The sequence below is a fragment of the Aotus nancymaae genome, unplaced genomic scaffold, assembly GCF_030222135.1.
Source record: "Aotus nancymaae isolate 86718 unplaced genomic scaffold, 86718_ANA_hifiasm-v0.15.2.pri h1tg000016l, whole genome shotgun sequence".
Taxonomy (NCBI): Eukaryota; Metazoa; Chordata; class Mammalia; order Primates; family Aotidae; genus Aotus; species Aotus nancymaae.
In genome coordinates this window covers 20,087,276-20,114,085 of record NW_026988428.1, presented here as the reverse complement: position 1 = coordinate 20,114,085, position 26,810 = coordinate 20,087,276, and the positions used below count along the sequence as shown (strand labels likewise).

The window sequence follows — 26,810 nt, the reverse complement described above, 5'->3', positions numbered from 1 at the left end:
CAAGCAACAAAGTAGAAGGGAGGAAATGCAACAAGTTCTATAAGTTATCTGCCTCTAGATACCACGCTGAGTCCAGTCAGCAGGTGAATCCCCATCCCGGTTACCTTCCCCGAGCTTCCCAATTTGGCTGGCCCAACCTCCTTCCACTCCTCCTACCCTCTCAGTGGTCAGGAAATCCCGGAGCGGTCCTTGCCCTGGAGCCGCTTGTGTTTTTAGTAACCAGGAACTGAGCTGATTTTTTAAAATAAATTTTTTAAAATAAAATAAATAAACAAAAAGGCCTTGAGCAATCAAGGGCCTTGCTGCAAGGCACCGGGTTGCTGGTTTCCTGCAGGCCAGAGGCGATGCCATCTCCACCAACGATCGTCCAAAGATTAAACCAGCCGCGTACAATTTGCTAGATTGAAAATTGGCAGCTGGGCCCTTGGCCTCCTCCTAGGAGTACTTGCGCGTTGAAATCAGGAGGACGTTCTGCAGTTTGAGCGCGCTTTCTCCGGGAAGGTAGCGGGGTTGAAAGTGCGCGCAGGGGTTTGGATTTCGTGGAGCAGCGCAACTGGCCTTCTGCAAGGGCGCTGTGACACCCCTCCCCGGGACCCCACTTCAGCCTGTTGCTTCTTCGGCTGCTCCAGGTCAGTTTTTCCCGGCGACTCTAGTGTGGCTTCCAAACTTCTGGGCTCCTGGCTCACTTCGGAACTTGTCCCCGCCTCCCACTAGCTTCGCTGGGGCCCCGGGAAGTTGCAGAAGCCACAGTTGTCGCCTAACGAGCACCCTCGGGGACCGCGGGTGGCCGGCGGCGATGAAACCGTCTTGGCTGCAATGTCGTAAAGTCACCGGCGCCGGGGGGCTCGGAGGGCCTTTGCCCGCGTCTTCTGCGGCCCGGGGAGCCGGTGCGGCCCGCAGGGCTTTCGTGGCCCCGGGTCCGCGGGGCGGCCTCGGGGCCCGGGGCTGCAGGGCGCTGTCCTCGGGCAGTGGCAGCGAGTACAAGACCCACTTCGCCGCCTCGGTGACGGACCCCGAGAGGTTCTGGGGCAAAGCTGCCGAGCAGATCAGCTGGTACAAGCCCTGGACCAAAACGCTGGAGAACAAACACTCGCCCTCCACCAGTTGGTGAGTGACTTCTGTGCCAACCCCAACCCCCATCCCGGGTAACTTTTTGGGCGCCAGGACCTTCCTGGGACCTGGAATCTGGGATTCTATCACGAAAGAAAATTGAAATTGGAGATGTGTTCAGACCCTTCAATTCGTGTTTCATTTCAGTTTCATAGTCGGCTCTCTTGCCTTCTCTTGAGAGACCCTGTTTCCTGTTGTGAACCCAGTGTCCCATAAACGGGAGATTTACCTGACTGGCAAGGCTCTGCTTGGCACTGGGAATGTTAAGAGGACTAAAAAAAGGTCCTGCCTCCAGGGACCGCACAGTCTAGTCCGGGAGACACGAGGTAAACAAAGCAAGTGGTGCAATAAACTAGAATTATAACTAAGTATCCTCACGTGGTGGGGAGGGAGGGTTGAGGAAAGACTTCAATAACATCACACCCTAGAAGGGGTTGAAAGGATGGGTAGGTCTTCTCAAAGTCGACAAGACCCTAATTATCAAAGTTCGAGAGGGGAACAACAGCTTGAAATGTGACTGAGACAGTGACTGGAAATGATTGTGTTGGTGGGAGAGGAAGTCGTGAGTCAGGGACTAGCTTGGGAAGGGATTTATGTACTGTGCCAAGTAGCTTGGACCAGATCTATAGGCCTGTTGGGTGTATGAAACTGCAGTACGGCGTACCCAGAAAGAATACAGATAGATATAGGCCAGGTGATGTTAGAAGTCCGTGGTAGAAGTAAAGTCTTCTACCTGGAGCTGGAATTATAACAAGGTATAAGCATTATTTTTGTGTTACAATAAACAGAGACACATTGTAGAATAAATATCAAGCTTGCTAGGATAGTGAGGCTGAAGCACAGTCAGTGGTAATCTCAGAGTGTGGCTCCTTATGTGTCTGTGCACTAAGGATGTGGTTGCTCTCATCTGCCAGCCATTAGAGAGAATGTTTCCTGTAAAAGTTTGAAAAATACTTCTCAGCAATGAGGTGAGGGGAATGACATGGTCAGGTTTGCAGTGGACGAATGGCTCTCTGGTCAGAGCAAGGAACCTAGAATGAAATTGGCAAGAACCTGTTCTGTCTCCACCATGCCCAGTCCTCTCATTAGTGTGTGGGGTGACATGGCGTTGCCTTTAGAATCTGAGCACCTTGCCCCTTCATTTCAATTATTTTTTTTGGTAGTATTTGATTGGTCCTCTTTTATGTGCCAGACAGTGAACAAGGCATTGGGTGTACAACAATGAGTAAAACCTACTCCCTGCTTTTTGGAAGTCATAAAGAAAAAAACATGGACTCTGGGGCCGGACTACCTGGGTTTGAGGTCTGCTTCTCACAGTTACTATGTGTTCACAAGCAAGTGACTTAATCTCTCTGTGCTTCACTTTCTGAAATGCAAATATGGAAATAATTAGAGGACTAACTGAGTAAAGGATGAAGACTATGTCTTTATACACTAGACCCTATAAATGTTAGAGGTGGAATAGCTCTCTCTGCATTCTCATACCATAATCATTTTAGGAGCAGGAAACCCTCCTAGTGTTTCTCAGATGAAAACACAGAGATTACTGCATCACTGTTTCTCAGAGCTCTGTGTACAAATATCTGTCATAAAATACGGTACTATTAATAATTTCATGTGGTCATCTCCATCATAAACTAATGTGCAGAGAATTCAGTTAAGAAGCGACAGGGATGTTCTAAATGAAAAACTGAGGGCCAGACCTAAGGCAGGGACAATAAGAACGGAGAAGAAAGGACAGATTGGAGTGATTCGAGAGGGCAATCGGGGATCAGCAAAGGCCCAGGAGAAAGCCTTGAACGTGGGTGTCAATATGCCCAGCAAGTAGAGCTTAAGACCTGGAGATTTCCTTTCCAATACCTTGCTCTTTCTCTGTAATATCTAGTTGCTTGTTTACATTTTCTGAAATTGTGTGTATAAGGTGTTACCTTTAATGAGAATTTTTGTGAAAGGGTCACTATATTTTTATAGGTTACTAACGTTTGATAACACTGTATCTGAATTTATCTTTTCAGTCTTGAACTCATGCAGCCAAATCTGTCTTATAGTAGCCCAGAAAATCAAAGTGAATACGTGATAAAGCTTTGACTCTATTTCAGCAGCGTGATTCAATTTTACCAAGAATTTTGGTCGGGTGAGCAGGGTTGGGAGGGAAGTAGAGGTAGGAGACCAATCTTAAACTTCCGTTAGTCAGTAGTTTCGATTCGAATCCATGACTGCATTGGATACCACAGTGAAGATGGCTGACTGGTTAGCAATTTTCTACAAAGCCAAACTCAAGGACAGAGTGAATTTTATTTTATTTTGTTTGGCTTTATCCCCAAGATCTAAGGCAGAGCTGGCATATAAGTTTTTAGAGTAAACTAACAGGATACATAGCTTTGCTGATTTTTGTTGCTATGAAACAAAACACCTCTTTGGGGGGTGATAAGTGAGTTTAGGCACAATTTGGTGTGAAGAAGCTTTACTTATTTTTTTGAAGCTGGGATCTGGAGAATGGAGATATTGATAGCCAAATGCTTAAGCAAAACAAGGCAAGATTGCTATAGCTAATTGTTCTCTCCTCTGTGGAGCTGGCATATGTGTAGTCACAGTCTCTGATGCCCTTTGGCTTCCCAGAGGCTAGAGGGATTCTTCATTATAAGCTTGTCTATTTGTTGTTCATAAAAGTAAACTCCCCTCAGAACCCACTGGCTTATCAAAAGCCTTAGCACATGAATAGTATTGCATATTAGCTTTCACAATGGCATAAGCTACCCACTATTTTCTGCATACGGTAATATAGATATGGAATAGAAATTTTTAAGGGTGATATATGGAAGGGAACTTTAATTATAGTGAATGACTCTATTAAATGCATTTCCAGTTCTGTAATTTCTGAGATCTTCAAAAAACATCCAAATTATGGGTAGGTGCTTTAGGGATTCATACATAATTGCCTCTCCTCACAGTTTGGTGGTTCCTGCATATTGTTAACACCTGGCTCTTTGGGTAATAAAGTCTCTATTAGAGAGACTGCAGCAGAGAACTGCAATCAGTAATTTCTTTAATCCTGGAACAACAAAGCGGGTGTTTCTGGTTATTTTCTCCTGATAGACATCCTGCTGCCTATCCTGAAATTGAAATCCAGCTGCCACTCTCTGAAGGATTAGTCAATTCACTTTTCTATTATGCATTGTAGTTGACTCTCTGGGCCATCAATTTATCTCTTTCTGTGGAAGTATTACAATCCAATTTTAGTCTACTTTTATTTAAACAACATTCAATGATAGTCTTCTCATATCCATTTGTTTAGAAATCAGTATGTATCAATAATGACTATAACCCCCCAAAAAGAAAAGACTAAATGCATTGTAGATTATTAGAAAATAACTTAAGCTTGAGTAACATTTCTGTAGTGGAAATAGTGTGGGTTTCTCAACATGCAGGATCTCAATTCCTTACTAGCTGAGATTAAGGTTATTTAATCCTGCCAAGTCTTAAAATAGCTTAAAAGAATTCAAGGACATTAATCATTCACCCACTACATGTACAGTAGAGAAAATGAAGGAGATAGTGAAGGAACCCACCACATAGCAGCATGGAAGACATACATTAAATTTTTACAAAAGAAACTAAAATTTTAGATTTGAGGGTACATGTGCAGATTTATTACGTGGACATATTGTGTGATGTTAATTTTGGGCTTCTGTTGAACTCATCACCCAGATAGTGAACACAGTACCTGGAAGGTTTTTGACCCTGGCCGCCCCCTTCCTTCCCCCATTTTGGAGTCCCCAGTGTTTATTGTTCCCATCTTTATATCTGTATGTCTCCAGTGTTTAGCTCCCACTTATAAGTGAGAACATGCATATTTGGTTTTCTACATGACAAACACTATTTAGAGTTGCAGTAGATGCTAGGAAATACAAGTTTTATTGGGGGATATAATATTGTCTTCTTTAGAAGGATCATGAGAGGGGTCTAGAGGAAATGATAAACTGAGATCAAAATGAGTAGGAATTAAACATGTGAGAAGTGGGGAGAAACATTCCAGGGAAAGAAAATAGCATAGGCAAAGGCCATGAGGTAGATATGTTTAGTAAGTTCCAGAAGCTTAAAGAAGGTTTATATGGTTGGGGCTTAAGAAATGGCAGAAAATTACCTTGAGATGGAAAGAGCAAGCCATATTGTGAGTGGTCATTTGGTTAGGATTTTTAAATTTTTTCCTGGCCCATAATACCTGTCACATAATGCATGACCAAAATATAAATTTCCTATTCTTCCTTCTGCATTGGGTCAATACAGGCTTAAGTTCAACCCTAGATCTGCTGCTTACCCTGGGAAAGCTTCAGTAACTTCATTTGAAAAGTTAGAATCATGATGGTATCTAAGGATTAAATTGGGTGAGGGGAAGCTTGTAAAGTGTCTAGGACTGTCCGTGACACATACAACTAGATATGATTATCTTTGGAATATGAAAGAAATATTACAATGAACTAATGTAGTCCAATAAGTTTTGGGGGAAAACTGATGGCATTTAAAGTGAATCTTAAAGTAGGACTTAGGCGGAAAGTCATTTCTGTGAAGGGAACAAGATGACAAAAACATAGAGGTAAGAAAAGCCAGGTGTCCTTAGAGGATAGTTATAGTAGACCAGTTGGCTTTCAGTGGCTTTTCTGAGTTGCTGGGACTTAACTTCAGAAAATAGTTTCAGCCTGGTTTTAGAAGGCTTGGAGTAGCAAGCTAAGGCATTTGCAATTACTTCTTAGGCTGCACGTCACAGCATGGCTGAAAGCCTGCAGATAGGCTTTGTTTGACCTGGATGTTTTGTTTGTTTAATTTGTTAGCATTTAAATATTGGAATATTTTATCTAAAAAAATCTAAATTTCCTGTAAAAATTCAGCTTTTGATCTTCTCTTTAAAGAAGAAAAAATGGAATATCTGTCAGCAATGGGTCAGTATTCCTGCAAAGCAACACTTGGCTGGAACTGAGGTGCTGCTGACCCTTTAAATGGTGCATGTGCCTGTTTGTTATTCAGGGTCCTCGGTCCTCATCACTATTGCATCATACTTTGCCTGTCCCAGCCATTAGCTTTTCCATTGTGAGCATTTTTGTTTGCAGTGCCCAGTAAGGCAGTAATGATCCCTGGAAACTTTAAGTTAACTAGATGATAGGTTGAAAGTATTATCAGAAACAGAGTTTGACTTCAGATTTTAAGATTTCTTGGTAGGTTGGGAAATGAGGGATATTGGGAAAACAGAGTAAGGAGGACATAAAATAATGTGACTAATTAACTAGGGTAATACCGGGAGGAATAGAAAGAGAGGAACTTCAGGAATGCAAATTAAATTAGACATAGTGACTTTTTGGCAGTGGGATGTAGGGAAGTAAAGACATTATGTTAACTGCAAGAATCTGAGTTAAATGTCCAGATGAGGAATTGATGGGCAATTAAAGCTATGAGGCTGAAAACTGGGAGAGAGCTTGATGTAGAATTATAGATTTTGGTATAAATCTTAAAGAGATGAGAGGTAGAAGCTTATGAAAGTTGAAGTGAAAGAGAGAACAAAAGGGAGGAGAAGAGAAAAATAGTAAGGACTGAACTTTGGGAAGAAATGGGAGGAAAACAAGTCTATGGAAATGGATGAGACATTCAAAGAAAGGAAAGGAAAGAGCAAGATATTTTAGCATCATGTATGGTAAAGGAGAGTAAAGATAAAAATAGTAGTCAAGGGTTCTAGAGATGTTTTGAGGCTATTGAGAATTGAAAAAAAAAAAAAAAATCTGTGACTCAGAGATCCTTAATGACCTACAATGATATGATATCAATGGTGAGATCAGAGCCAAAGCCAGAAAAGTGCATTACAGAGTGAACTGATATAGGCAAAAACATTCCATGAGGATATTAGACAGTGACAGGAAGATGAAACAGGATAATATATGGCGGTATGGTGGTACCTGGGTCAAGTAAAAGATAGTTTCTTCCTCATTCCTCCCTTCCTGTCCTCTTTTTAGGAAGAAATCTGTGCTTAAATGTGGAAGTGGAGAAATTGTGAAATAGGAATGAAGGGAATTTTGCTTGTTTTGAAACCTACTGCTCAACAGGATTCTTTGTTTTTGCAAGTTGACCTTTGTTATTTTTTTGCTTTAGGTACTGGAAGTTACTGGAAGAAACAGGATGGAAAATTCTCAAAATTGGAATAAAGAGTACTTAGTAGATCGGTTTGTTCTTTTTATATGCTACGGTGATTCTAGTGAGCTACACATTTGTTTGTCTGACAGAGGATAAGGAAGCAGTTGAAAAAGGAAGAGAGAATTAATATTTGTTGAGTCTTTTCTCTGAGCTATCAACTATACAATAGAGTCATGTGCTTCCATTTATTACTTCCCCAAATGGTGCAAAGTTAGCATTATCATGCCCTTTTTACATGTGAGGGAACTGAAGCTCAAGGCCACACAGCTAGTTTGTAGAGGATAGACTTGGGTTCGTAGTAGTAGCTCCAGTGGCTAAGCCCAGAATCTTCTCCTACAAATATTGAAGCAACTCTTTCAGAAGCCCAGTTGCCAAATCTTAGTAAATCTAAAGTAGACTTTTGGCCACTAAACTGAAGGAGACCAAAGAGATGTGAATTAAATGCAAGAGAGAGTTTCTGAACATTTTCACCGTAATTGACATTTTTGGGAACAAGAAAGAAGCCAGAATAGGATTTCAGGATTGAATGGTGGTAATGTGTCAGTATTAGTATCCTGAAGTTGATGTTTATAGTATGGTTCTCCAGAAGAATGGCCTTATTTGTAACAATTACATATTAAATTTTTCTAGGCTTCTTGGGTATCATGTCAGTAAATGTTTCAAAGGGAAAAAAATACTTTATCTTGTCATTGCAAATTTTCTGTGAGTTTGAGATTGCTTCAAAAGAAAATAAATAAAAATAGAATGGGGATTTTATGTATCCAGAAAGCAATTTAATCCCCCTATTGAACTTTGGCTCTTTGGCAAACAAATGCTCAGCTACGTTAAACTGTTTGGGAAATTTAGTTTTTGTCAGATATTTTTAAAGTTACATTTAATTCTGGTTTGAAGGTGAGAGGGTTATATAAAGAGGAAGAATTTTTTCTCCTTTTGACAAACTCTAAAGTAAATGAATTTATTCATAGCATTGTACACAGTACAGGTATATTTAAAATTTAAAATCATCATTATTTTATAGATATAAAAATATTTTAAGAAGGTATCTGGTCAGCATGAAAAATTGCCTGTTAAAAATAAGGTCTCAAAATAACCTCATCAAGAAAGACCAATTTTAAAAGATGGGCCTTATTTTATATTCTGAAGGTCAGCAGCTTGGTGCTGTGCCGTATCTAATTTTCTCAGCCTGTCACGCTGCTGAACCTTAAGGACAGAACAGAGTGAACTACAGGGATGCTGCAAATACATAAGCAAGGATGGATTGCCTGGCAAATGGCACAATCAGTGAACAATGGTAATTCAATCAGCTGTAACTTATCAACTACCAGGTGATGGGGGAAAATCCAAACTCTTACCACTTCCTGAAAAGTGGCTTACCTTTCTTTTGTTCATGCCATATAGTATTATTTGAGAGAAAAAAAAAATCCAGTGGTTGGAGTTATTTGCTTCTGCTGCTGCTTTTATTTTATTTTTTTTTTATTCTACTTTCATAAGCAACAAGCAGCAACTCCATGAAGGAGATCATTGTTTTCCATCGTGGTGTGACATTTGCAAAAAAAAAAAAAAGTGTGGGAGGCTAATGAATCTTTGCAATTATATATAGGAATGTAATAACTTATCTAAATTATAGTTTCAAGTATATGTGAATATGAAACTCCTTTAAACTGTGTGGATAGGGAACTTGTTATATTAAAGGTATTATATTTGCTTTTGTCAGTATTTTAGCTGAATGAGGTAAGGAACAGTGCATAGAAAGGAGTGATATTATTCTTTTTTTTTTTTTTTTTTTTTTTTTTTGAGACGGAGTTTCGCTCTTGTTACCCAGTCTGGAGCGCAATGGCGCGATCTCGGCTCACCGCAACCTCCGCCTCCTGGGTTCAGGCAATTCTCCTGCCTCAGCCTCCTGAGTAGCTGGGATTACAGGCACGCGCCACCATGCCCAGCTAATTTTTTGTATTAGTAGAGACGGGGTTTCACTATGTTGACCAGGATGGTCTCGATTTCTTGACCTCGTGATCCACCCGCCTCGGCCTCCCAAAGTGCTGGGATTACAGGCTTGAGCCACCGCGCCCGGCCAGGAGTGATATTATTCTTATAAGATCTTAGGAAAATTAAAGTTTGTGAATTTTGAGTTTGAAGGAGTCCGGTTGGAAATATGAAGATAATAAAAAAAGGAAGCTCTTTCAAATACTAAATTAGACAGGGATAGAGTTTAATTATATGGCTTTAATAATTTAAAACATTAATGGCCTTTAGAAGATAGAAACGCAATTAAAGTCCGTAGGTCTTTGACTTATGACCTGACTCTGGACAATAGGAATAGCTTCTCCTAAGGTGTTGATGCTAGAATAACAACACTTGCCAAGTATAATCTTTCAAGATGTCATTCCTAAGTGGATGCAGCAGTTAAGTAAAACAAAATTTGGGAAAATGAAGAAGAAAGAGAAGAGCAGGAGGAGGAGGAAGAAGAAAATGAATGCTTAGTTTCTACTGTAGACCTGGCCAGTATACATATCTGTAGAAAAATTTAGTAAGATTAAAAAAAAATTAGTCCCTCGATATTATTGACCATTTGCTAAATAACTTTAATGAGTGCATGGGAGCTTAGAAAAGTTCACTTTTGCACAAATCTCACTTTGCTTTTTTTCCACATTCTTTTATTTTCATGGACTTCCATTGATTTTTTCAATTGAGAGGTATTTTTCTCTAATAAACCACAAATACCTTGACTGTGCCTTCCTCTAACTCTCCCTCCTAACTCTCCCTCCTTAAGTCCAGATGAAGTTTGTCACTGTTATCAATGGAATTTGTTGAATACCCTAATTTTGGCAGTTGGGAGGGAAAAATGTTGAGAATCACGTGGAGATTGTTTTTCAGAGTTAAAACTCTATCTGTACTCTCATCTAGTGCCTGGAATAGTGCCTGGTCCATAGAAGTCATTCAATAAATATTGGATGAATGAACAAACTGATGGAGAAAACAAACTGATTTCTGGTTCAAAATCTTGGCTCTACTCTTTGAAAAGTACCTTGGTCCAAATGATTATAATATGGAAGAATTTATAAAATGCATACTGTGATGGGTATTACTATTTTTTATGTTGTTTCTTTTCTCATCCGTTCTTCTCTGTTTATATGTAGGAAGATGGTCTTCCCAACATGGACGTGGCTATGTGATTAGCTTTGGCCACTGCAATAAGAGGAGTAAGGCTTTTCACTTAGTTAATTGACAGAGCTTCAATTCTTAGTTCTTTCTCATCTGCCATGGCCATTGTGGAAGTACATGTAGAATAGAAGTAGTTTAGATTGCTGAGCAAAAATGTATAGGTGACAATGTTTTGAGGAGTCTGCCTGAATCCACAATGTTGGGGCATGAGTGAGAAATAAACATTGATTTTTTGCAAGTTAAGAGATTTTGCAATAGTTATTGTTTGGCGTAATCCAGTCGGTCCTTACTGATTCAGGGAGAAATAATAAATTTATATGACTGTTGGGATAATTTAGTGTGCTAAAGTACATAAATATTGTCAAGAGTATAATAAAACAGCCAACCTTTTTATTATCTGTTATAAAAACAACTGTTATCATGAAACACACTAACAGCTAACCTTTTTGTTGTCTCCATAGTATGAACTAGATATAATACTAAGTGCTTTAATTTATTTAATATTTATAACAACCATGTAAGGTAGGGCCAATTTTTATGCTTGTTTAAAGAGTTTGGAAATAGAGATACAGTTTCTTAAGAAACTTGCCTAAACTTATAAACCTAGTAAATAGCAGAGCTAAGATTTTAACCCAGGCAGGCTGAATTTAGCATCTGTGTTCCTAAATATATTCTATTGCTTGTTGATAATAGCCTCAATTAATTTTAGGTTTTCTTTATTTTTTAAACCCTTTTCCACTGAAACTGTTTTTTAAGTTTTGCTTTTTTTTTTTTTTAATTGTAAATAGTGATAGAAGAGTTTTTAAAATTTGGGTCTACATGTCCAAAACATTCTAGATATGGAATAAAAATAGCTGTTCTTTGAAAAAATAAACTTTTAATTTTTTATTGTGTATGACAATCCTAAAGGTGGGAGGAAGGGAGCTTTAAATGGCTTGACAGCTTTTAAAAAAATGTTTCCTGGACAGTAGAAAGCAATATTAATCTCTTCCTTAAAACCTGTTGGTTTTCTGGCTTAAGGAAAATCTATAATAACCACATTATTCATTGCTTGTAGTATGCTTTAATGTCATTTTTATAAGAACATGATATATATAGCCTAACTAATTTATCTAATTATGAACACTTGGAATTTTTTTCCTCCAACCTCTCAATAAAATAAAAAATAGGATTTCATTATATGTAAGTCACTGGTTTTATTTACTTTTAAATGCATTGATGTGTAGTATTTCTATTTGTTTTTCTTTCATTGTTTTTTATCTTGATCCTAATTCCCTTCTGCATTTTCAAGCGGAAGATATACAGGTGGGCAAACGTTGATAAATGGCATCTGTCAAGTGCAGAGATATATTTCTCAGAAACTGCATTGCATCTGGCTCTCTTAGTTCTAATAAGAATATCCCATTTTTTAGGAATCCAGTGCAAGGACAATTAGTTGTGTGTCTTTCGCCTATGTTATTCCACAGATGTTGCCAAACTTCGGAAAACAAGTGATCGAAAAATGTTAAATGCTTCCTTTGAGTGTTTATGGGATGAGTCAAACTATAATGAAATATGTGGAGAGTCTGTAATCGAATGAGAAGGAAACTCACACGTGATTATTCTCTAGCTTGTTACTGAGTCATTCCTTTCTGTAACCTGATGTATTATCGTCGATAATGGTGACAGTAATAACAACAATAGCAAAGACATAGTACTGTTGTTATAGTACTAATTATGAAGAATTTGATTTGTGTCAGGCCCTATGCTTTTAATCTTCCCAACAACTTTTATAATGTATTTTTATAACACTGTAAACAAATGCCCAGAAAGACAAGTGGCTTGTCTGAAGGCATACAGTGGGGGACTTAATGTTTTCAACCCAGTTGGTAACACTGTAGAGTCTAATTTCAGTTATAAATTGTAGCTATGTTCTCTACCTTCTGTTTTGCATAACAGAACCTGGAGAGTGAAAAAAACGTGAGAGCAATGTAGCATTCTTAAAATTGTTAATCAGGGATTTAACTTCCCTTTGCTTTATTTGTTCTCTGTTTCTGAGTGTCTTCCGCTCTCCTCTTAGAGGAATGTAAGTCCTCACTGTTTTCCAGAGCCAACTTGGACATGTCTTTTTGATTTCATCTCCTTTCAGTGTCTCTAAGGATTTTACCTTAAAATCTTTAGTGGTTCTTTCCTAAGAAGCAATCTTGTTTTCCTTTAAGTGAGTTTGGCAAAAATGCTCAATACTCATCTCCATTTTGTCACTACACATCTAGTGTGTAAGCTCACACTCTATTGATACTTATACCAACAAATTGGTAAGTCATCACTCAGTAATAGGACAGTAGGGTTCAGGTCTAAATTATATTCGTTATCTTCACAGTAGAATGCACAGAGCCTTCTGTATATCAGTTGAACTGATATTAAAACTTTAGCATACACAGATTTACCTTCTTAATCCATCTCCTACATCTGATTTTTTTGTGTAAATTGTGGGTAGATACTACCTGAGTCACTTATCCAATCAGAACCCCAAATAATCCACAAATCCTCTATCAAGGAACCAAAGAGTTTGAAGTTTTGTCATCAAGCTTTGAGTCTAAGTTTTATTTTGAGGCAGTTGGCTTCTGCTGCCTCTCCTTAACTCATTCATTGATCTTTATGCTGTAGTGGAGGATATTTTACAATCCAGGGGTTTCCATTTATCAAGACAAATACATATATACTGTAAGTAGGGAAATACCTAACCTATGTGGTACTGACCAAGTACAGTCATCCCTCAGTGTCTGCAGGGGATAGATTCCAGAATAGCACCCACTCCCTGCAGATACCAAAATCTGCAGATGCTCAAGTCCCTTGTATAAAATAGTGTAGTATCTGCATGTAACCTATGCACATGCCCTTGTATACTTAAAAGCATCTTTAGTTTACTTATAATACGTAAAACAATGTAAGCGCTACGTAAATAATTGGTATACTATATTTTTAAAATTTGTATTTTTTAATTATTTTAAATTAATCTTTCCCAAATATTTTTGATTCATGGTTGGTTGAATCTGTATATGTGGAACCTGTGGAAATGGAGGGCTGACTGTACCTATATGAGAATGAACTGGAAAAGTTGCCTCTTTGACACATTTCAGATTCCAAGGATTTCAGATTAAGAGTTGGGTTGATATTATGTTATCAGATTGTCATCTTTTAGTAACTATGTTAAAAAATTAAAATCACAGAATGAAAAAAGTGATTGTCAAAAAGTTTCTTATTAGAATCCATTTATATTATAAATTATGATAAAATTTTAATATGTTACTTAGTAAAAGCCTATCGATCTGTTAAAAACTTGAATTTTAGAAAAATATAACACTGATTTTATTATTTTGTTTTTAAAAAATATTTGGTCCCGACTGCTCAAGATCTCCTACATATGTCTAGCATAAGCATCTTTTTACTTCACTTGAATATTTCAACAGCTGTCTGAAATGTGATTTGTAATTACAGGCTTAGTAGACCTAACTTGATGAAATTTTCTCTTATCTTGGCTTACTTAATTTATAAAAAGATTAATTTTCATTTATAATTAGTAAAGATACCTTTAATAGGGAGGATTTTTTTAAAAACATTATTTCAAAGACACTATTTTATGGAAATAGTATAATACTGCTATTATATCAAAATCTCCTAAATTCTAAAAGATGATTTTACTCTAAGTGTGTATTCTATGTGTGTATGTTTGTGTGTGTTAAAGTGTTACTGGATTCAAAACATACTGGTACATAATAACATCACCTCTTACCATAGTTATTTAACTTCTTAAAAGCATGAGTTCTCAAGAATTTAGGGCAAGTTAAGTAACTTGATAATGCTCACTTGCCATGCAGAGATAGCAGATCTATGCTGAAAAACCAGATTTACTAGGCTTTAGAGTGTATCAGCTTCTCATCGTGTCATGTTTCCTGCCCAATTAATTCTATTTTATCCTCATAATACCAGTGTTACAGATTTAAAAAGTCAGGTGCATACATACATATATACATACACACATACGTTTGTTAGCCTTTTATATGTATACAAGTGGGTTTTATTTCGTTTTTAGTTCTGGAGTTTATTCATTTGTTAATGCATTTGTTTCTTCTTTATTTTGTTCATTCATCCAATATTTATTGAATGACTTCTATGGACCAGGCACTATTCCAGGCACTAGATGAGAGTACAGATAGAGTTTTAACTCTGAAAAACAATGTTGTACTTCAAGTGAGGAAGAAGAGCATTTTGCTTATAGTAAAATAGTATTCATTTTCCTGTTCAATAAAAGAGTAATAACAAGTGATATGGACTATCTAGTTATTTTCTGAAAATAAGAGTAATAAAATCCATTTTATTTTACAATCAGTTCTACTCTGAATTGCCTTTGATTGCTGAGGTGTGAAAAAGCAGAGTACATGGCATCTCATTTTGGTGAACAGTGGCCATTTTCTAACTAATGAATCTTTTAATAAATTAAAAAAAAAACAACTAATTTTAATTTTATCCCTTTGTGCAGCCTCTCATTTTTTGTTAGAAGTGATAACAAGCAGGAAGGCGAGGGAAAGACAAGTCAGAAAAGAGAAAATAAAGGTTTCCTTAGCACCAGCTAGATAATGAGTTCTTGGATAATTGAGCAGGCTGCACTGTATTCAAGTTTCAAATTATCAAAATGTTAATGGAAAATGCTTCATCTAGGAATGTGGTTGGTGATAGTGGGGTAATTGGCAAAGATATAACAAAGATGTAGTTTGTAACATAGTTCTCGGATTATTTTGAATATAAAGCTGGGAAAAAAGGGATACAAATTTTATGTTTTACTTAGCATTAAAGTTATGTCCAATGGTGTCTAGTGGGTGCAGTTGGATTTATCTTTGTGTATATGTTTATGTTATGTTTGTGTCTGTGTGTATGTGTGTGTGTTTCTTTTTTTTGGTGCAAGGTATAGGTTGGAGGTTAGATGTAATTTGATTATCAAGAAAGAGGTTTGATAAATGCAAGGTCTAGGACTGAGACTTATGTTTAAATTACTTTCATTGACATTTATTTATTCAGAAATAATTCTAGACCAGGTGCAGTGGGTCATGCCTGTAATCCTAGCACTTTGGGAGACCGAGGTAAGCAGATCATTTGAGGTCAGGAGTTCGAGAACATCCTGACCAACATGGTGAAACCCCGTCTCTACTTAAAAGTACAAAATTGTAGCCGAGTATGGTGTTGCATGCCTGTAGTCCCACCTACTCAGGAGGCTGAGGCAGGAGAATCGCTTGAACCTGGGAGGTGGAGGTTGCAGTGAGCTGAGATCACATCACTGCACTTCAGCCTGGACAATAGAGCAAGACTCTGTCCCCCTGCTCCCCCTGCCCACAAAATTCTGAAACAATTCTGATTAAAATTAAGGTTTATGCCTTTTTTCCCCCCACTGTAAAAGTAGATATTACTTTACATTTTATTGAGGTAAATACAGGAAAGCCAAATATCTTGTTATATTAGGTATATTTCCCTTCTTTTTTTAAATTATAGACTTATAAGAAGTTGCAAAAATAATACAAAGAGTTCATTTGTATCTATAACCCAGCTTCCCCCAGTAATAACATCTAACATAACTGTAGTACATTATTAAAATCAAAATTGTCATTGGCATAATGCAGTGAACTTAACTTGGATCTTATTCAGGTTCACCAGTTTTTGCATTTATTTGTTTATATTTTATGGGTAGATGTTATGCCTTTAAAAAATCAAGAATCTGTGTCAATCTATTTGACTCTCTGGATCTCTATTTCTGTTCTTATAAAAAAATAGAATTGTATTATCCATATTATTTGGTAGCTCATTTTTTTCACTTGTAAGAAGTGGTTTTTCCATTTTTTAATTCATGATTTTTATGTATACAGAATATTTTAACATATAGGGTGAATATAAAATTATTTCCTAATCCTTTTATATTATATTGGCATTTAGATGGTTTCTCTTTATTTGCTATTATAAATAGGCAGATAGACTTGCATCTTTGGGCTTGGCATTCCAAAGTTTTTTTCCTCTCTCTTTCTTTCTCTCTCCCTTTCTCTCTCTCTCTCTGTCTCTCTGTCTCTGTCTCTTTCTGTGCATGTGTTTGTATGTTTCTCTTTTCTTCCTTCTGCCAAATTCTTAGCACATTTCAATATATATTGTCAAGTCATTCTCCAAAAAATTAATAAATATTGCAAGTTTCTACTGTATTTTTCCTTATGAAATATTTGAAGAATAAATAATGATTTAGAGGACACTCAACACTGAATTTTGTGAAATCTTAATATTTTGTCACATTTATTTCAGATCTTTTTATCATAAGCAGTAAAACATTACAGACACAATTGATGTTCCCTGTGTATCTCTCCCTATTACATGGTATTTACCGAAACAATCTAAGAATAATTTACAAGGCTCAATGAAAATAAAAAATTCTTTCTGGACATTCTAAAATGATTGATTGTATTCCCCCTCTTTAATAAGAGCTTGTATTCAATATCTTTCCACAGACATGCGCTAAGTGTTGAGCAGAATTAGTTAATAAATATGCTCTCTGTCTTCTGGGAGCCTCTACTGTAGAGGAGCATGTCATCAGAACATTGCAGCATGTCATTTTGCATGTGTTATAACCTGAAAGAAAGAGAAATACATGGATAGTTAGATGAAGATGTAATATGAAAAAAAATGTATAGTCTTAAAGTCCTCAAGTTTAGAGAACATTAATTTCAATTCTTGTCTATTTCTCTCCTCTCTTTTTCCCATTTCTCCTTAACCAAAGTAACGTAACACACATCAGCTAGTTGGGTTCCTCCTTCCCTGAATGGTGCTGCTGCTGCTCTTTCCCTTTCTTCTCCTTTTCCTAATTTCCTTCTTTGTTCATCATTTCATTACTGTTATCATCAGTAATACATATTTCTGTTTTCTCCAACAAATAATAGCTGGCACAGGGAGAGTATACCCTCCCTTCCACTACCTCCGAGATCCCTAGCTAATTCTGAGGTTTCTTCAAAGTTATCTACTTGTGGCGCTGGGGGCATCCTGGATTGTAGGTCTGGTTTCTAGGAACCTGCTCTTGTTTGGAGTTTGGTTCTTTATAAGCTCATCGTGACATTTCTGATTTGGTTGATTGGGGATCACTGTTCCGAAGAGTGTCCCTAAGTGTTATCATAAAAAGGACTGACTGATGAAGCGTGCTTTCCTTTAAAAACTGTACTTTTAAGTTTATGTTAGTAGCACTGTATTTGATTTAAATATACTTATTCTTTGAAACCTAAATGTTTTTATCTTTTACTTTTGACTCTTAATTATCATTTTATATTTTCTACCTTTTTAGATTAAATCAAATCCTATTTCCCTTTACTTCTTTTTTCTCACTTTACTTCTTGGTTTTTCCTGCATTTTTGTCTAGAATACAAACAAACAAGATAAAATGTATCCTTAACTTCTTTGAATATACTGTCAGGCACGACTCACAACTGGAGAACCTTTAAGATAATTCATTCATGCCTTTTCTCTTCATTGACAGTGGATTCAGTTCAGATAACAGGTATTGATTTCCTGGAAGCTTTTCTTTCTATTCTTTTTCCTGTGGGCTGCATTTCTCACCACTGGCAGTTCACCTGATTTTTATCCAGGATGATCTGGCAGGGCTGAAGATGTCTGCATTGTCCTTTCATGTTGAGATGGGACAGTCTGGCTACAGATGGTGTGATGGGGCCAGATTCTGAGTATACATACTCATGTAGAAAGGATTGGTGGGACTAAGGAATGCCTCTGTCTTTGTGTCAGGTTTCTCTGTTAAAATAATTATCTGTGCTGTGGAGAGATGTGCTTTCCAAGTACTTTTACAAAAACAATATCCCTAGTGGTAAATTAACATAAGGCCATTATTCTGTTCCAAGTAAGCAATTACCCAATTTGGACAGTTTCCTGGAATAGTCAGTTGATACTTCCCGAAGCCAAGTATCTGTAATTTAGATGGAATATCACTGTATGAATAAAGCAAAGTGATGCCCTCTTAAAAATACTTAAAGCCTGCTCTGTTTCTGTGCAATAGTAGTCTTTGAGCAAGTCATTGTTTTTGCTGAGCACTGACCATTAACCTTATAAGACTCTTTATTTTCTTTGTGAATGTGTCAGGAGAGTATATTACATTTCACATTTATTCACACTTACAAGCTTTTATTTTAAAATAATTATTGAGTATATGTTGTGTGCCATTAATGAATTAGCACATAGTCCCTGTCTACAGAAAGCAGAGAGACTGAGAACACAAAATTACAGAAAAAACAACATGGATACTTAAAACCGGACATGCACTCATACCATTTTCTTTCTTTTTTTTATTAAAAAGTATACTTTTTTTAAAAGTATATACCTTAAAGTATACTTTAAGTTGAGGATACATGTGTAGAGCGTGCAGGTTTGTTGCATAGGTATACACGTGCCATGGTGGTTTGCTGCACCCATCAACCCATCATCTACATTAGGTATTTCTCCTAATGCTATCCCTCCCCTACCCCTCCACCCCCCAACAGGTCCTGGTGTGTAATGTTCCCCTCCCTGTGTCCATGTGTTCTCATTGTTCAATGAGAAGGGAGTGGAAAAGGTTTTCTTTAAAGGACCAGATTGAATATTTTTGGCTTTGCAGACCAGACCTGTTCCATTGCAGCCTCTCAGTCCTGCTATTGTAGAGCAAGAACTGCCACAGAGAATACACAAAAGCAATTGAGTGCTGCCGTGTTCCAATATCGTTTTCTTTGCACAGACACATAGTGGACCAGTTTGACATGTGAATTGGAGTCGGCTGACCCCAGCCCTAAAACTTTGGATTCTTTGGTATTAGTTTTTCTTACTTTTTTCCTGTTTGCCTCTAACATTTGCCTTTATAGTATTCCATATTTCTCAAACGCCTCCCTGTTTCCATCTTTGTTATCACAAACACTTCATTGTTTCAAAACTAAGTGATCACCATCCACTTGTGTCCTGCTCCTGCCCACCCTTCCCATGGCCAGACAGCTATGCCTTCCTAGCTTACCTTAGCCAGTCTTCTCATCTGTTAATCTGTGTCATAAGAGTAATTGTCTGATGGGGTTGTTGAAAGGAGCCAATGAAACGTGTATAACATTATGATCATGGAAGGCATGGAACACTCTCAAATTAACACAGAATAACTGAGTCTCAGAGCCTGACTGTCTGACACCTAATACCAGTGCATCACTCATTATATGTGGACCTCAGGTAGGAAACTTGTCTCTACCTCAGTTTCCCCATATGTAAAATGAGGATGATAGGATGTGGTAGGCCCTTGAATAACAGCATTTTGTTCAACTTTGTTTTGTTATAACACTGATGTGGAAAAAACAATTCTTGGGCAGGGCCACTGTCTGTGTGTGTTGTTCTCCCCATGTATGGGTTTGCATGTTCTCCCCATGTATGGGTAGGATTATTCTGGGCCCTCTGGTTTCCTTCCACATCCTAAGGATGTGCACATAATGTGAAATGGCATATCTAAATGGTCCCAGTCAGTGGTGTGTGCGTGTGTGTGTGTGTGTCTGTGCGCGCGTGCCCTGCGATAGGATGGTGTTCTCTCTGGGGCTGGTTCCTGCCCTGTGCCCTGAGTTGCTGAGATAGGCTTCAGCCACCCAGAACCCTGAGCTGAGTAATTAGGTAAATGATGCTCTTACTTGTTCTTATTTATCTTTCTTAAATATAATCACTGTGCTTAGTCATGCTTAGTTTGTACCTCTGTCAGAAAATTTGCCACATTTTGCTTCTTATCATAGTTATTGCAAACCAGTCTTCCTTTTGAGAGTGGAGATGTTCCCAATTATAATTTTTCCCTTTCCTTCACAGTCTCAGATCTAATCAACAGAAAATTATTATCAAATTTATTCAATGAAAACAGTTTTGAATAGAAAAATTATTATAGATAATATTTGGGATTCTAATCTGTTGTCTTATGAGATAATGAATTATTTTTGTAAAGATTATATATTCACAATTTTAGTATATAGACAATCAAATGTAGCCTTCATCTTTGAATTGTTTCCAATATATTGGCTTTGGGTTGATTTGACTTTAGAAAAAGAGCCTGAAGGGCTTTTGTTTTATTGTTTGTTTATAAATTATGATGAAGACCCATGTATATAGGAGGTCATCAAGGAAATAAATTGTAACGTCATTCTAAGAAGGAAGTTCATAACAGAAAGTAAATATAAACCTGAACTTTTTAGTTATTTAATAATAAATATATGCAAAGTGCAGAAATCAGTAACTGAGAACACAGACAAAGTTGCAACATTATGACTACTAAATATGGTTGTGTTGGAGGAAGCTTTCAAAACAGTTATTTCATTCAAAGTGCAATATGGCACTTTTTGAGAATTTCATATTATAGGCCACACTGTTAAAAATATATTAAGCTTTGTTCTTGGAATGAGAGAGGATAGTGGAATTGAGAGAAACATTTTAGATTTTACCAATTTAACTTTCTGTAGCTCGGTAACCCAATTTGCAGGTTAAAAGCTATCAGTTACTCTCTGAAGAAAAAGCCTATCATGTCCTCTGAAAGAAGACTTTTTTTTTAGTATCAGTCTTATTCGCTTTTATAATATTTTAAGAGTAAATACATATTTAAATTAAAAAGTTTTAGCTCTCAGAAAGGGGAAGGATGGAAATTAGCAGGGATGAAAAAATTGGTGGGAAGAAAAGAATCATGTGAACATTTGTTACCAGTCGCTTCTGGCACCCAGAGTTTAAGACCGTGGAGGACAGGTTCCCTACCTCTTAAAAACCCTTCAGACACCCACACACGTTCATTGACTTAGCTCAATGTATGAACCAAATACATGCCTCAGTCTCATTTATTTGATGAACAAGGCTACAGTCAAACATAGAATGGGCTGAAGTTAACATTAGGAAAAACAGAGCAGACTCGGGGTAGGCTAAGGTGAAGAAGAGAACAAATCAGATTCAAGCAAGATTCTTGCAAAGGGCTGAGTCTAGGCTTTTACGCTGGATGTGCATTAATAGGCATAATGAGGAAAAGGCAAAGAAAAATACAAAATTACCTCTTTATTTTTATTTTTTAATATGGGATCTTACCATGTTGCCCAGGCTGGAGTACAGTGGCTATTCATAGGTAGGATTGTAGGAGAAAATAGAAAATTATGTAAAATAAGAAGTCCAGAAGGAATTTTAAAAGCTATCTTCTTTACAAATCGCTCTGGGGAGGCCCTCAGCCCAGTCTCTGAGAGCTCAGATGATGAAGGTGCATCTTTGACTCCTTTAGAAGGACATCTAACATTTCTCTAGTGACTATTTATTTATAGGAGCCAAGATTCTTCTCATTTCATTTGCCCTGGAATGTATCCCTCTGCCTCTTAAATTATGAAATATGACAATTTCAATTTCTTTGAATTTGCCAAAACTGATAGATCTTAAGAATTTTATATCGGTCAGACTAGCCTAGGATATGCTGCAGAAATAACCCCCAAATCTTCCTAGTACATCATAGCCTGGGTATTTCTTGCTCATCCTACAAATTGATCCTGGGTTATTAGGAAGATATGTCCCAGGTCATCTATCCTCACTCAGAGATATAGGCTGATAGTACAGTGAACATTTGGGGTGTCATTGGCCTTTGTGTCAGGGAGGCAGGGAGAAGGATACTTGGTAAGCACCCACTGGCTCTTGGAGACTACTTTGCTTGCATTACTTCTCTTACGAGGCCCTGGGCCACAGAAAGTGACATGGCCATGCCTCATTTGAAGTAGGTATGAAAGTTCAATCTGACAAATGCCTGGAAGGAAGGCAACCAAAATCACGGTGGACATCAGGAATGATGATTGATAGCATATCTCTCTTTGTGATCTGAAGTTTCCATGTAGCCATTTATTATCGACTTTTCAGCTGTTTGAGGTTGATTCTGTTGAGAAAATAAAAGACAGAAGCAAAATTTTTATGGCCCAGATTTTAGTTTCATAAAACTGAGCTTGGATGTTGTAAGTGGAAGAAATGCTTCTTTTTACCAGAAGAAAAATTTTAAATTATATTTTTACTTAAATTTTTTATTTGATGGTAGTTATGCTGATTAAGTTGATGAGTTAGTTAAACCAAAAACCAAGCAAGCTAGACCATTAAAATTTATATTTATTAACTTAAAAATATTTAAATCACCCATTCAGTATATAAATACATGCTAAAATAACTCAAATAACACAGAAGTTTTATTGTATAAAAATAGACTATCCCTTTTCTATTACTGCCCTCCAATTTTTCTCTCACCCAGAATTTACCACTATTATTTTTAATGCATTTTTAAATATTTGTTTTGCATTTACAAAATACAAAACATAGATAAACACACAGGCAACTTACTCTGGCTGTGTAAAAAGCTAATTTTGAACATTGTTTCATATGTATCTATCACATACATATTGCATTCCTTTTAATGATGCAAAATATGTATTTAAACTCTTAGTAGATACTGATTATGAACTCTCCTAAATTGCCGAACAAATTTATTTGCTCACCAACATTATACAAGAATACTGTTTTCTCTTCACTCTCACTACAACTATGTATTTTTTTAATATCAATTCAGAGGGGCATATAATTTTAATGTTCATTTTCTTGACTAGTAGGTTGATCATCTTTTTTTATAGTTGTCATTTTTATTTTGTATTCATCAGTAGATATCATGTTGAAATTGATTGCCTATTAGATTTTTTAGTTTTTCCTTATTAACTAACAGAAACTCTTTAAATATTGCAAATATGTCTTTTCCTCATTAAATATGTTGAAAATATGCTCTCCCCATACCCTGGCTTTATGTTCTCTTCTATTTTATGCACGCACACACAAACACGGACACACATATTTGCATATATATACGCACATTTACATACATGCGCTCATCTGAGTGTCAAAATATAGGTAGTTGAGTGAAGTACATTTAAGAATCTGAATAAAGATCCTTTTTCACTTCTCAGTTAATGGAAGTTTTGATTACTAAAATCCTTCTTCCTATGATTGAGGAAGAAGAGGCAATGAGAGTAGGATTTCTAGACTTTCCGGAAGTCATAGATTCTTGTTGCACAAATGTTAAATCTTCTAAAAGATCCTCTATGGAGAAACTCCTCCTAAAAGATCCTCTATGGAGAAACTCCTCCTATCTCAGAAAGTTACACTCTAGACCCAGAAAAGTTTATGCGATGTGTGTGCATGTGCATAGGCGTGGGTGAGGGTGTGGGGAGGTTAAGTAGGGGAGGGTATGTGTGGCTTAATACTAGTAACCAAAGAAACCAAAATTAAAACTATGTTTCGCTTTTCAAATTGAAGGACATTGGCCAGGCGTGGTGGCTCACATCTGTAATCCCAGCATTTGGGGAAGCCAAGGCGGGCAGATCACAAGGTCAAAAAATTGAGACCATCCTGGCCCATCTCTACTAAAAATAAAAATTAAAAAAATTGCTGGACATGGTGGCCGCATGCCTGTAGTTCCACCTACTCAGGAGGCTAAGGCAGGAGAATCACTTGAACCCAGGAGGTGGAGGTTGCAGTGAGCCACAATTGCGTCCCTGCACTCTAGCCTGGGTAACAGAGCAACATTTCATCTAAAAAACAAAACAAAACAAAAAGCTGGAGAAGATTGAGAGTAATTTGTGTTGAGAGGAGTTAGATTTAGGGAGTGCTGATGATAATATAGATTAATTCAGTATTTCCAGAAAGCAATTTGATTATTCAATTTTAACGTGCACGCATGTGTTTGATTGTGGGAACCTAGCCTGCAAATGTAATTAGAAAACAGTGCGGCCAATATTTGTCTTCAAGAAACATCATCCTAGGATCATTTAAAATAATGACAATGTTGTAAAAGACAATTAGTAACAACACAGAAGTAATTTTATCATTGAATAGCCATTGAATGGAATATTATGCCATCATTACCATAATTTTTGAGAATTCCTCAGGCCTTAGGAAAAAACTCATAATGCAATCCTCAACACAGAGGCAAACTATTAAACTACATAATAAGTATGTTTGTATATAGAAAGAATAAAAAATACTCCAAAGTATATATTTTTTAGTATTTTTACAGTGAGCATTAGTTACTTTTATAATCTGGGGAGACAAACCATTTAAAACCTGCCCATGAATTTAGAGGAACGGTGGAGAGACAGCACATAGAAGGCATTCAATTGACCTTTACTGAAATGATTTGATTTAAAATTAGATAAGAAACTTGTCATAGTAGAATATCAAATCTTTGAGCTGGGAGGCTTCCTGCAGGTCACTTGGTCTAGTAAGCCACAGTAAGCAATCTCTAACTTAGCCAATTGATATTGGTAGATTCATTACCTGTAACTGCCTCTTGACTGTGCTGATTTGCTATCTCCTGCAGCAGTTCTGTGTCTGTAACATTGCCTGCAGATCCTTCCCCCATTTGGATCGTCATATTGCCTCCTCCATAAGTACTCTTATTTTTTTAAAAAAATTGTCTAAAGGTACTCTTTAAAAAGGAAATCCTAGGGTGTTAATATTTTCAATATTAAACTACTCTTAAAATTGCAGACAATTGAAAAAAAATCCAAGTTTAAGTTTTTTGAGTATTGCTTATAGAAGTAGTGTTGTTTGTTTAAGGGCTTGGTTCTGTAATTGGACTGCCATGAGCAAGTTACTGTTAGGAGTTTCCTTGTATGTAAAATGGGGTTAATAATTATATCTACTCAATAGGGAAAGGTTTTTAAAAATTAAATTTGTTAACAAACATGATATGAAGTCTTGTATTAAAGTAAAAGTTTGAAAAATGTTATTTAGAGACATCTGGTTTCAAAACAAGACAGAGAAAATATACTTCCTACTCATCTTGATAAATACAGTAAAAAACCTAGGACATTGTATATTTTTAAGTCTTAAGTCTTAAAGACTACAAGAAGGATATGACATTCTCTCCGCATTCAGGTAGATTACAGTGTAATGAAGCAAACATCAAAGTGGAGCAATATTGTAAGTTAAGCAGTGTGAAAATTATTATGGTGGAGATACCTACACGGGGCTTTTGAACTACTTGGGGAGGGTGGTGGTCAAGTGAAGGACAGCCACAGAAGTGGAAGCTGACTGAATTCAAGGAACTGCAAACTTTGTAATTCAGTACACCTGGAGTTGTGAAGTTGGATGAGTGGAAATGAAACAAAGTAGATCAATGGGTTTTGAATGTTACCTAGAGCAAGGGTCCCCAGCCCTAGAGCCATGGACTGGTACCAGTCCATTGCCGATTAGGAACTGGGCCACACAGCAGGAGGTGAGCGGCAGGAGAGTGAGCAAAGCTTCATCTGTATTTATAGCTGCTCCCCATCGCTCAGATTACTGCCTGAGCTCCAACTCCTGTCAGATCATGGGCAGCATTAGATTCTCATAGGAGTGCGAGCTCTATAGTGAACTGCGCATGTGAGGGATTTAGGTTGCATGCTCCTTATGAGTATCTAATGCCTGATGATGTGTCACTGTCTTCTATCAACCCAAGATGGAACTGTCTAGTTACAGGAAAACAAGCTCAGGGCTCCCACTGACTCTACGTGATGGTGAGTTGTATAATTATTTCATTATATGTTACAATGTAGTAATAATAGAAATAAAGTGCACAATAGATGTAATGCACTTGAATCATCCTGAAACCATTCCCTTTTCCCACCCCTGGTCCATGGAAAAATTGAACTTCATAAAACCAATCCCTGATGCCAAAAAGGTTGGGGACCACTAATCTAGAAATACATAGTTTCTATTTTTAACTTTATAGAAACCTATTAAATGATTTTGAGCACCATTTGAAATACTTTCATGGACATACTAATATTGACATTGAGCAAAGCCATTATAGCAGCATAGGGAGATGGCTTGAGTGAATGGGGTCAAGTCTAAAACAGGGAGATTAATCAGGATGTAGTCATTGTAATCAATGAGAGAACCAAACCATTATAGAGACAATAAAGGCAGATGTGGCATTACACATAAATGAATATGGAGAGTGAGGGTACAAATCTTACTTTGGAGTTTCTAATTCAGGCCACTGGATGCAACATATTTCCTTGAAATATAGAGAACAGGAGGAGCAGGCTTGTGGTTGGGATGGGGCTTTGGAAGTGGAAGTGGGGTGAAATGAGTATAGTATTAGGCATATTACTCTTTTTAAGTAAAGATGTCCGGCAGACTCTCAGCTATAAGGTATGGAGCTCAGAAAAGGAGGTTAGGGTTGGAGATAAAGGTGGAAGTTGAAACCAGAAGAGTGTAGACTTCACCCATGGAGAAACTGTAGCGTGAGCAAAGGGATGCATATGGAACGTGAGATA

General features: G+C 37.1%; 1 protein-coding gene across 2 annotated transcripts in view; it reads left to right on the top strand.

Moving 5' to 3' along the window:
- The first annotated feature begins 430 nt into the window (after positions 1-430).
- Positions 431-26,810, top strand: part of ACSS3 (acyl-CoA synthetase short chain family member 3) — a 157,173-nt gene continuing 130,793 nt past the window's right edge. The window contains exon 1 of one of the 2 annotated variants that reach the window (XM_012442092.3): positions 431-1,107. In XM_012442092.3, the coding sequence (XP_012297515.1) occupies positions 797-1,107 (311 nt within the window). In that variant the 5' untranslated portion in view covers positions 431-796. The remainder of the gene's footprint in view (positions 1,108-26,810) is intronic. The other variant, XM_012442093.3, reaches the window with a different exon arrangement.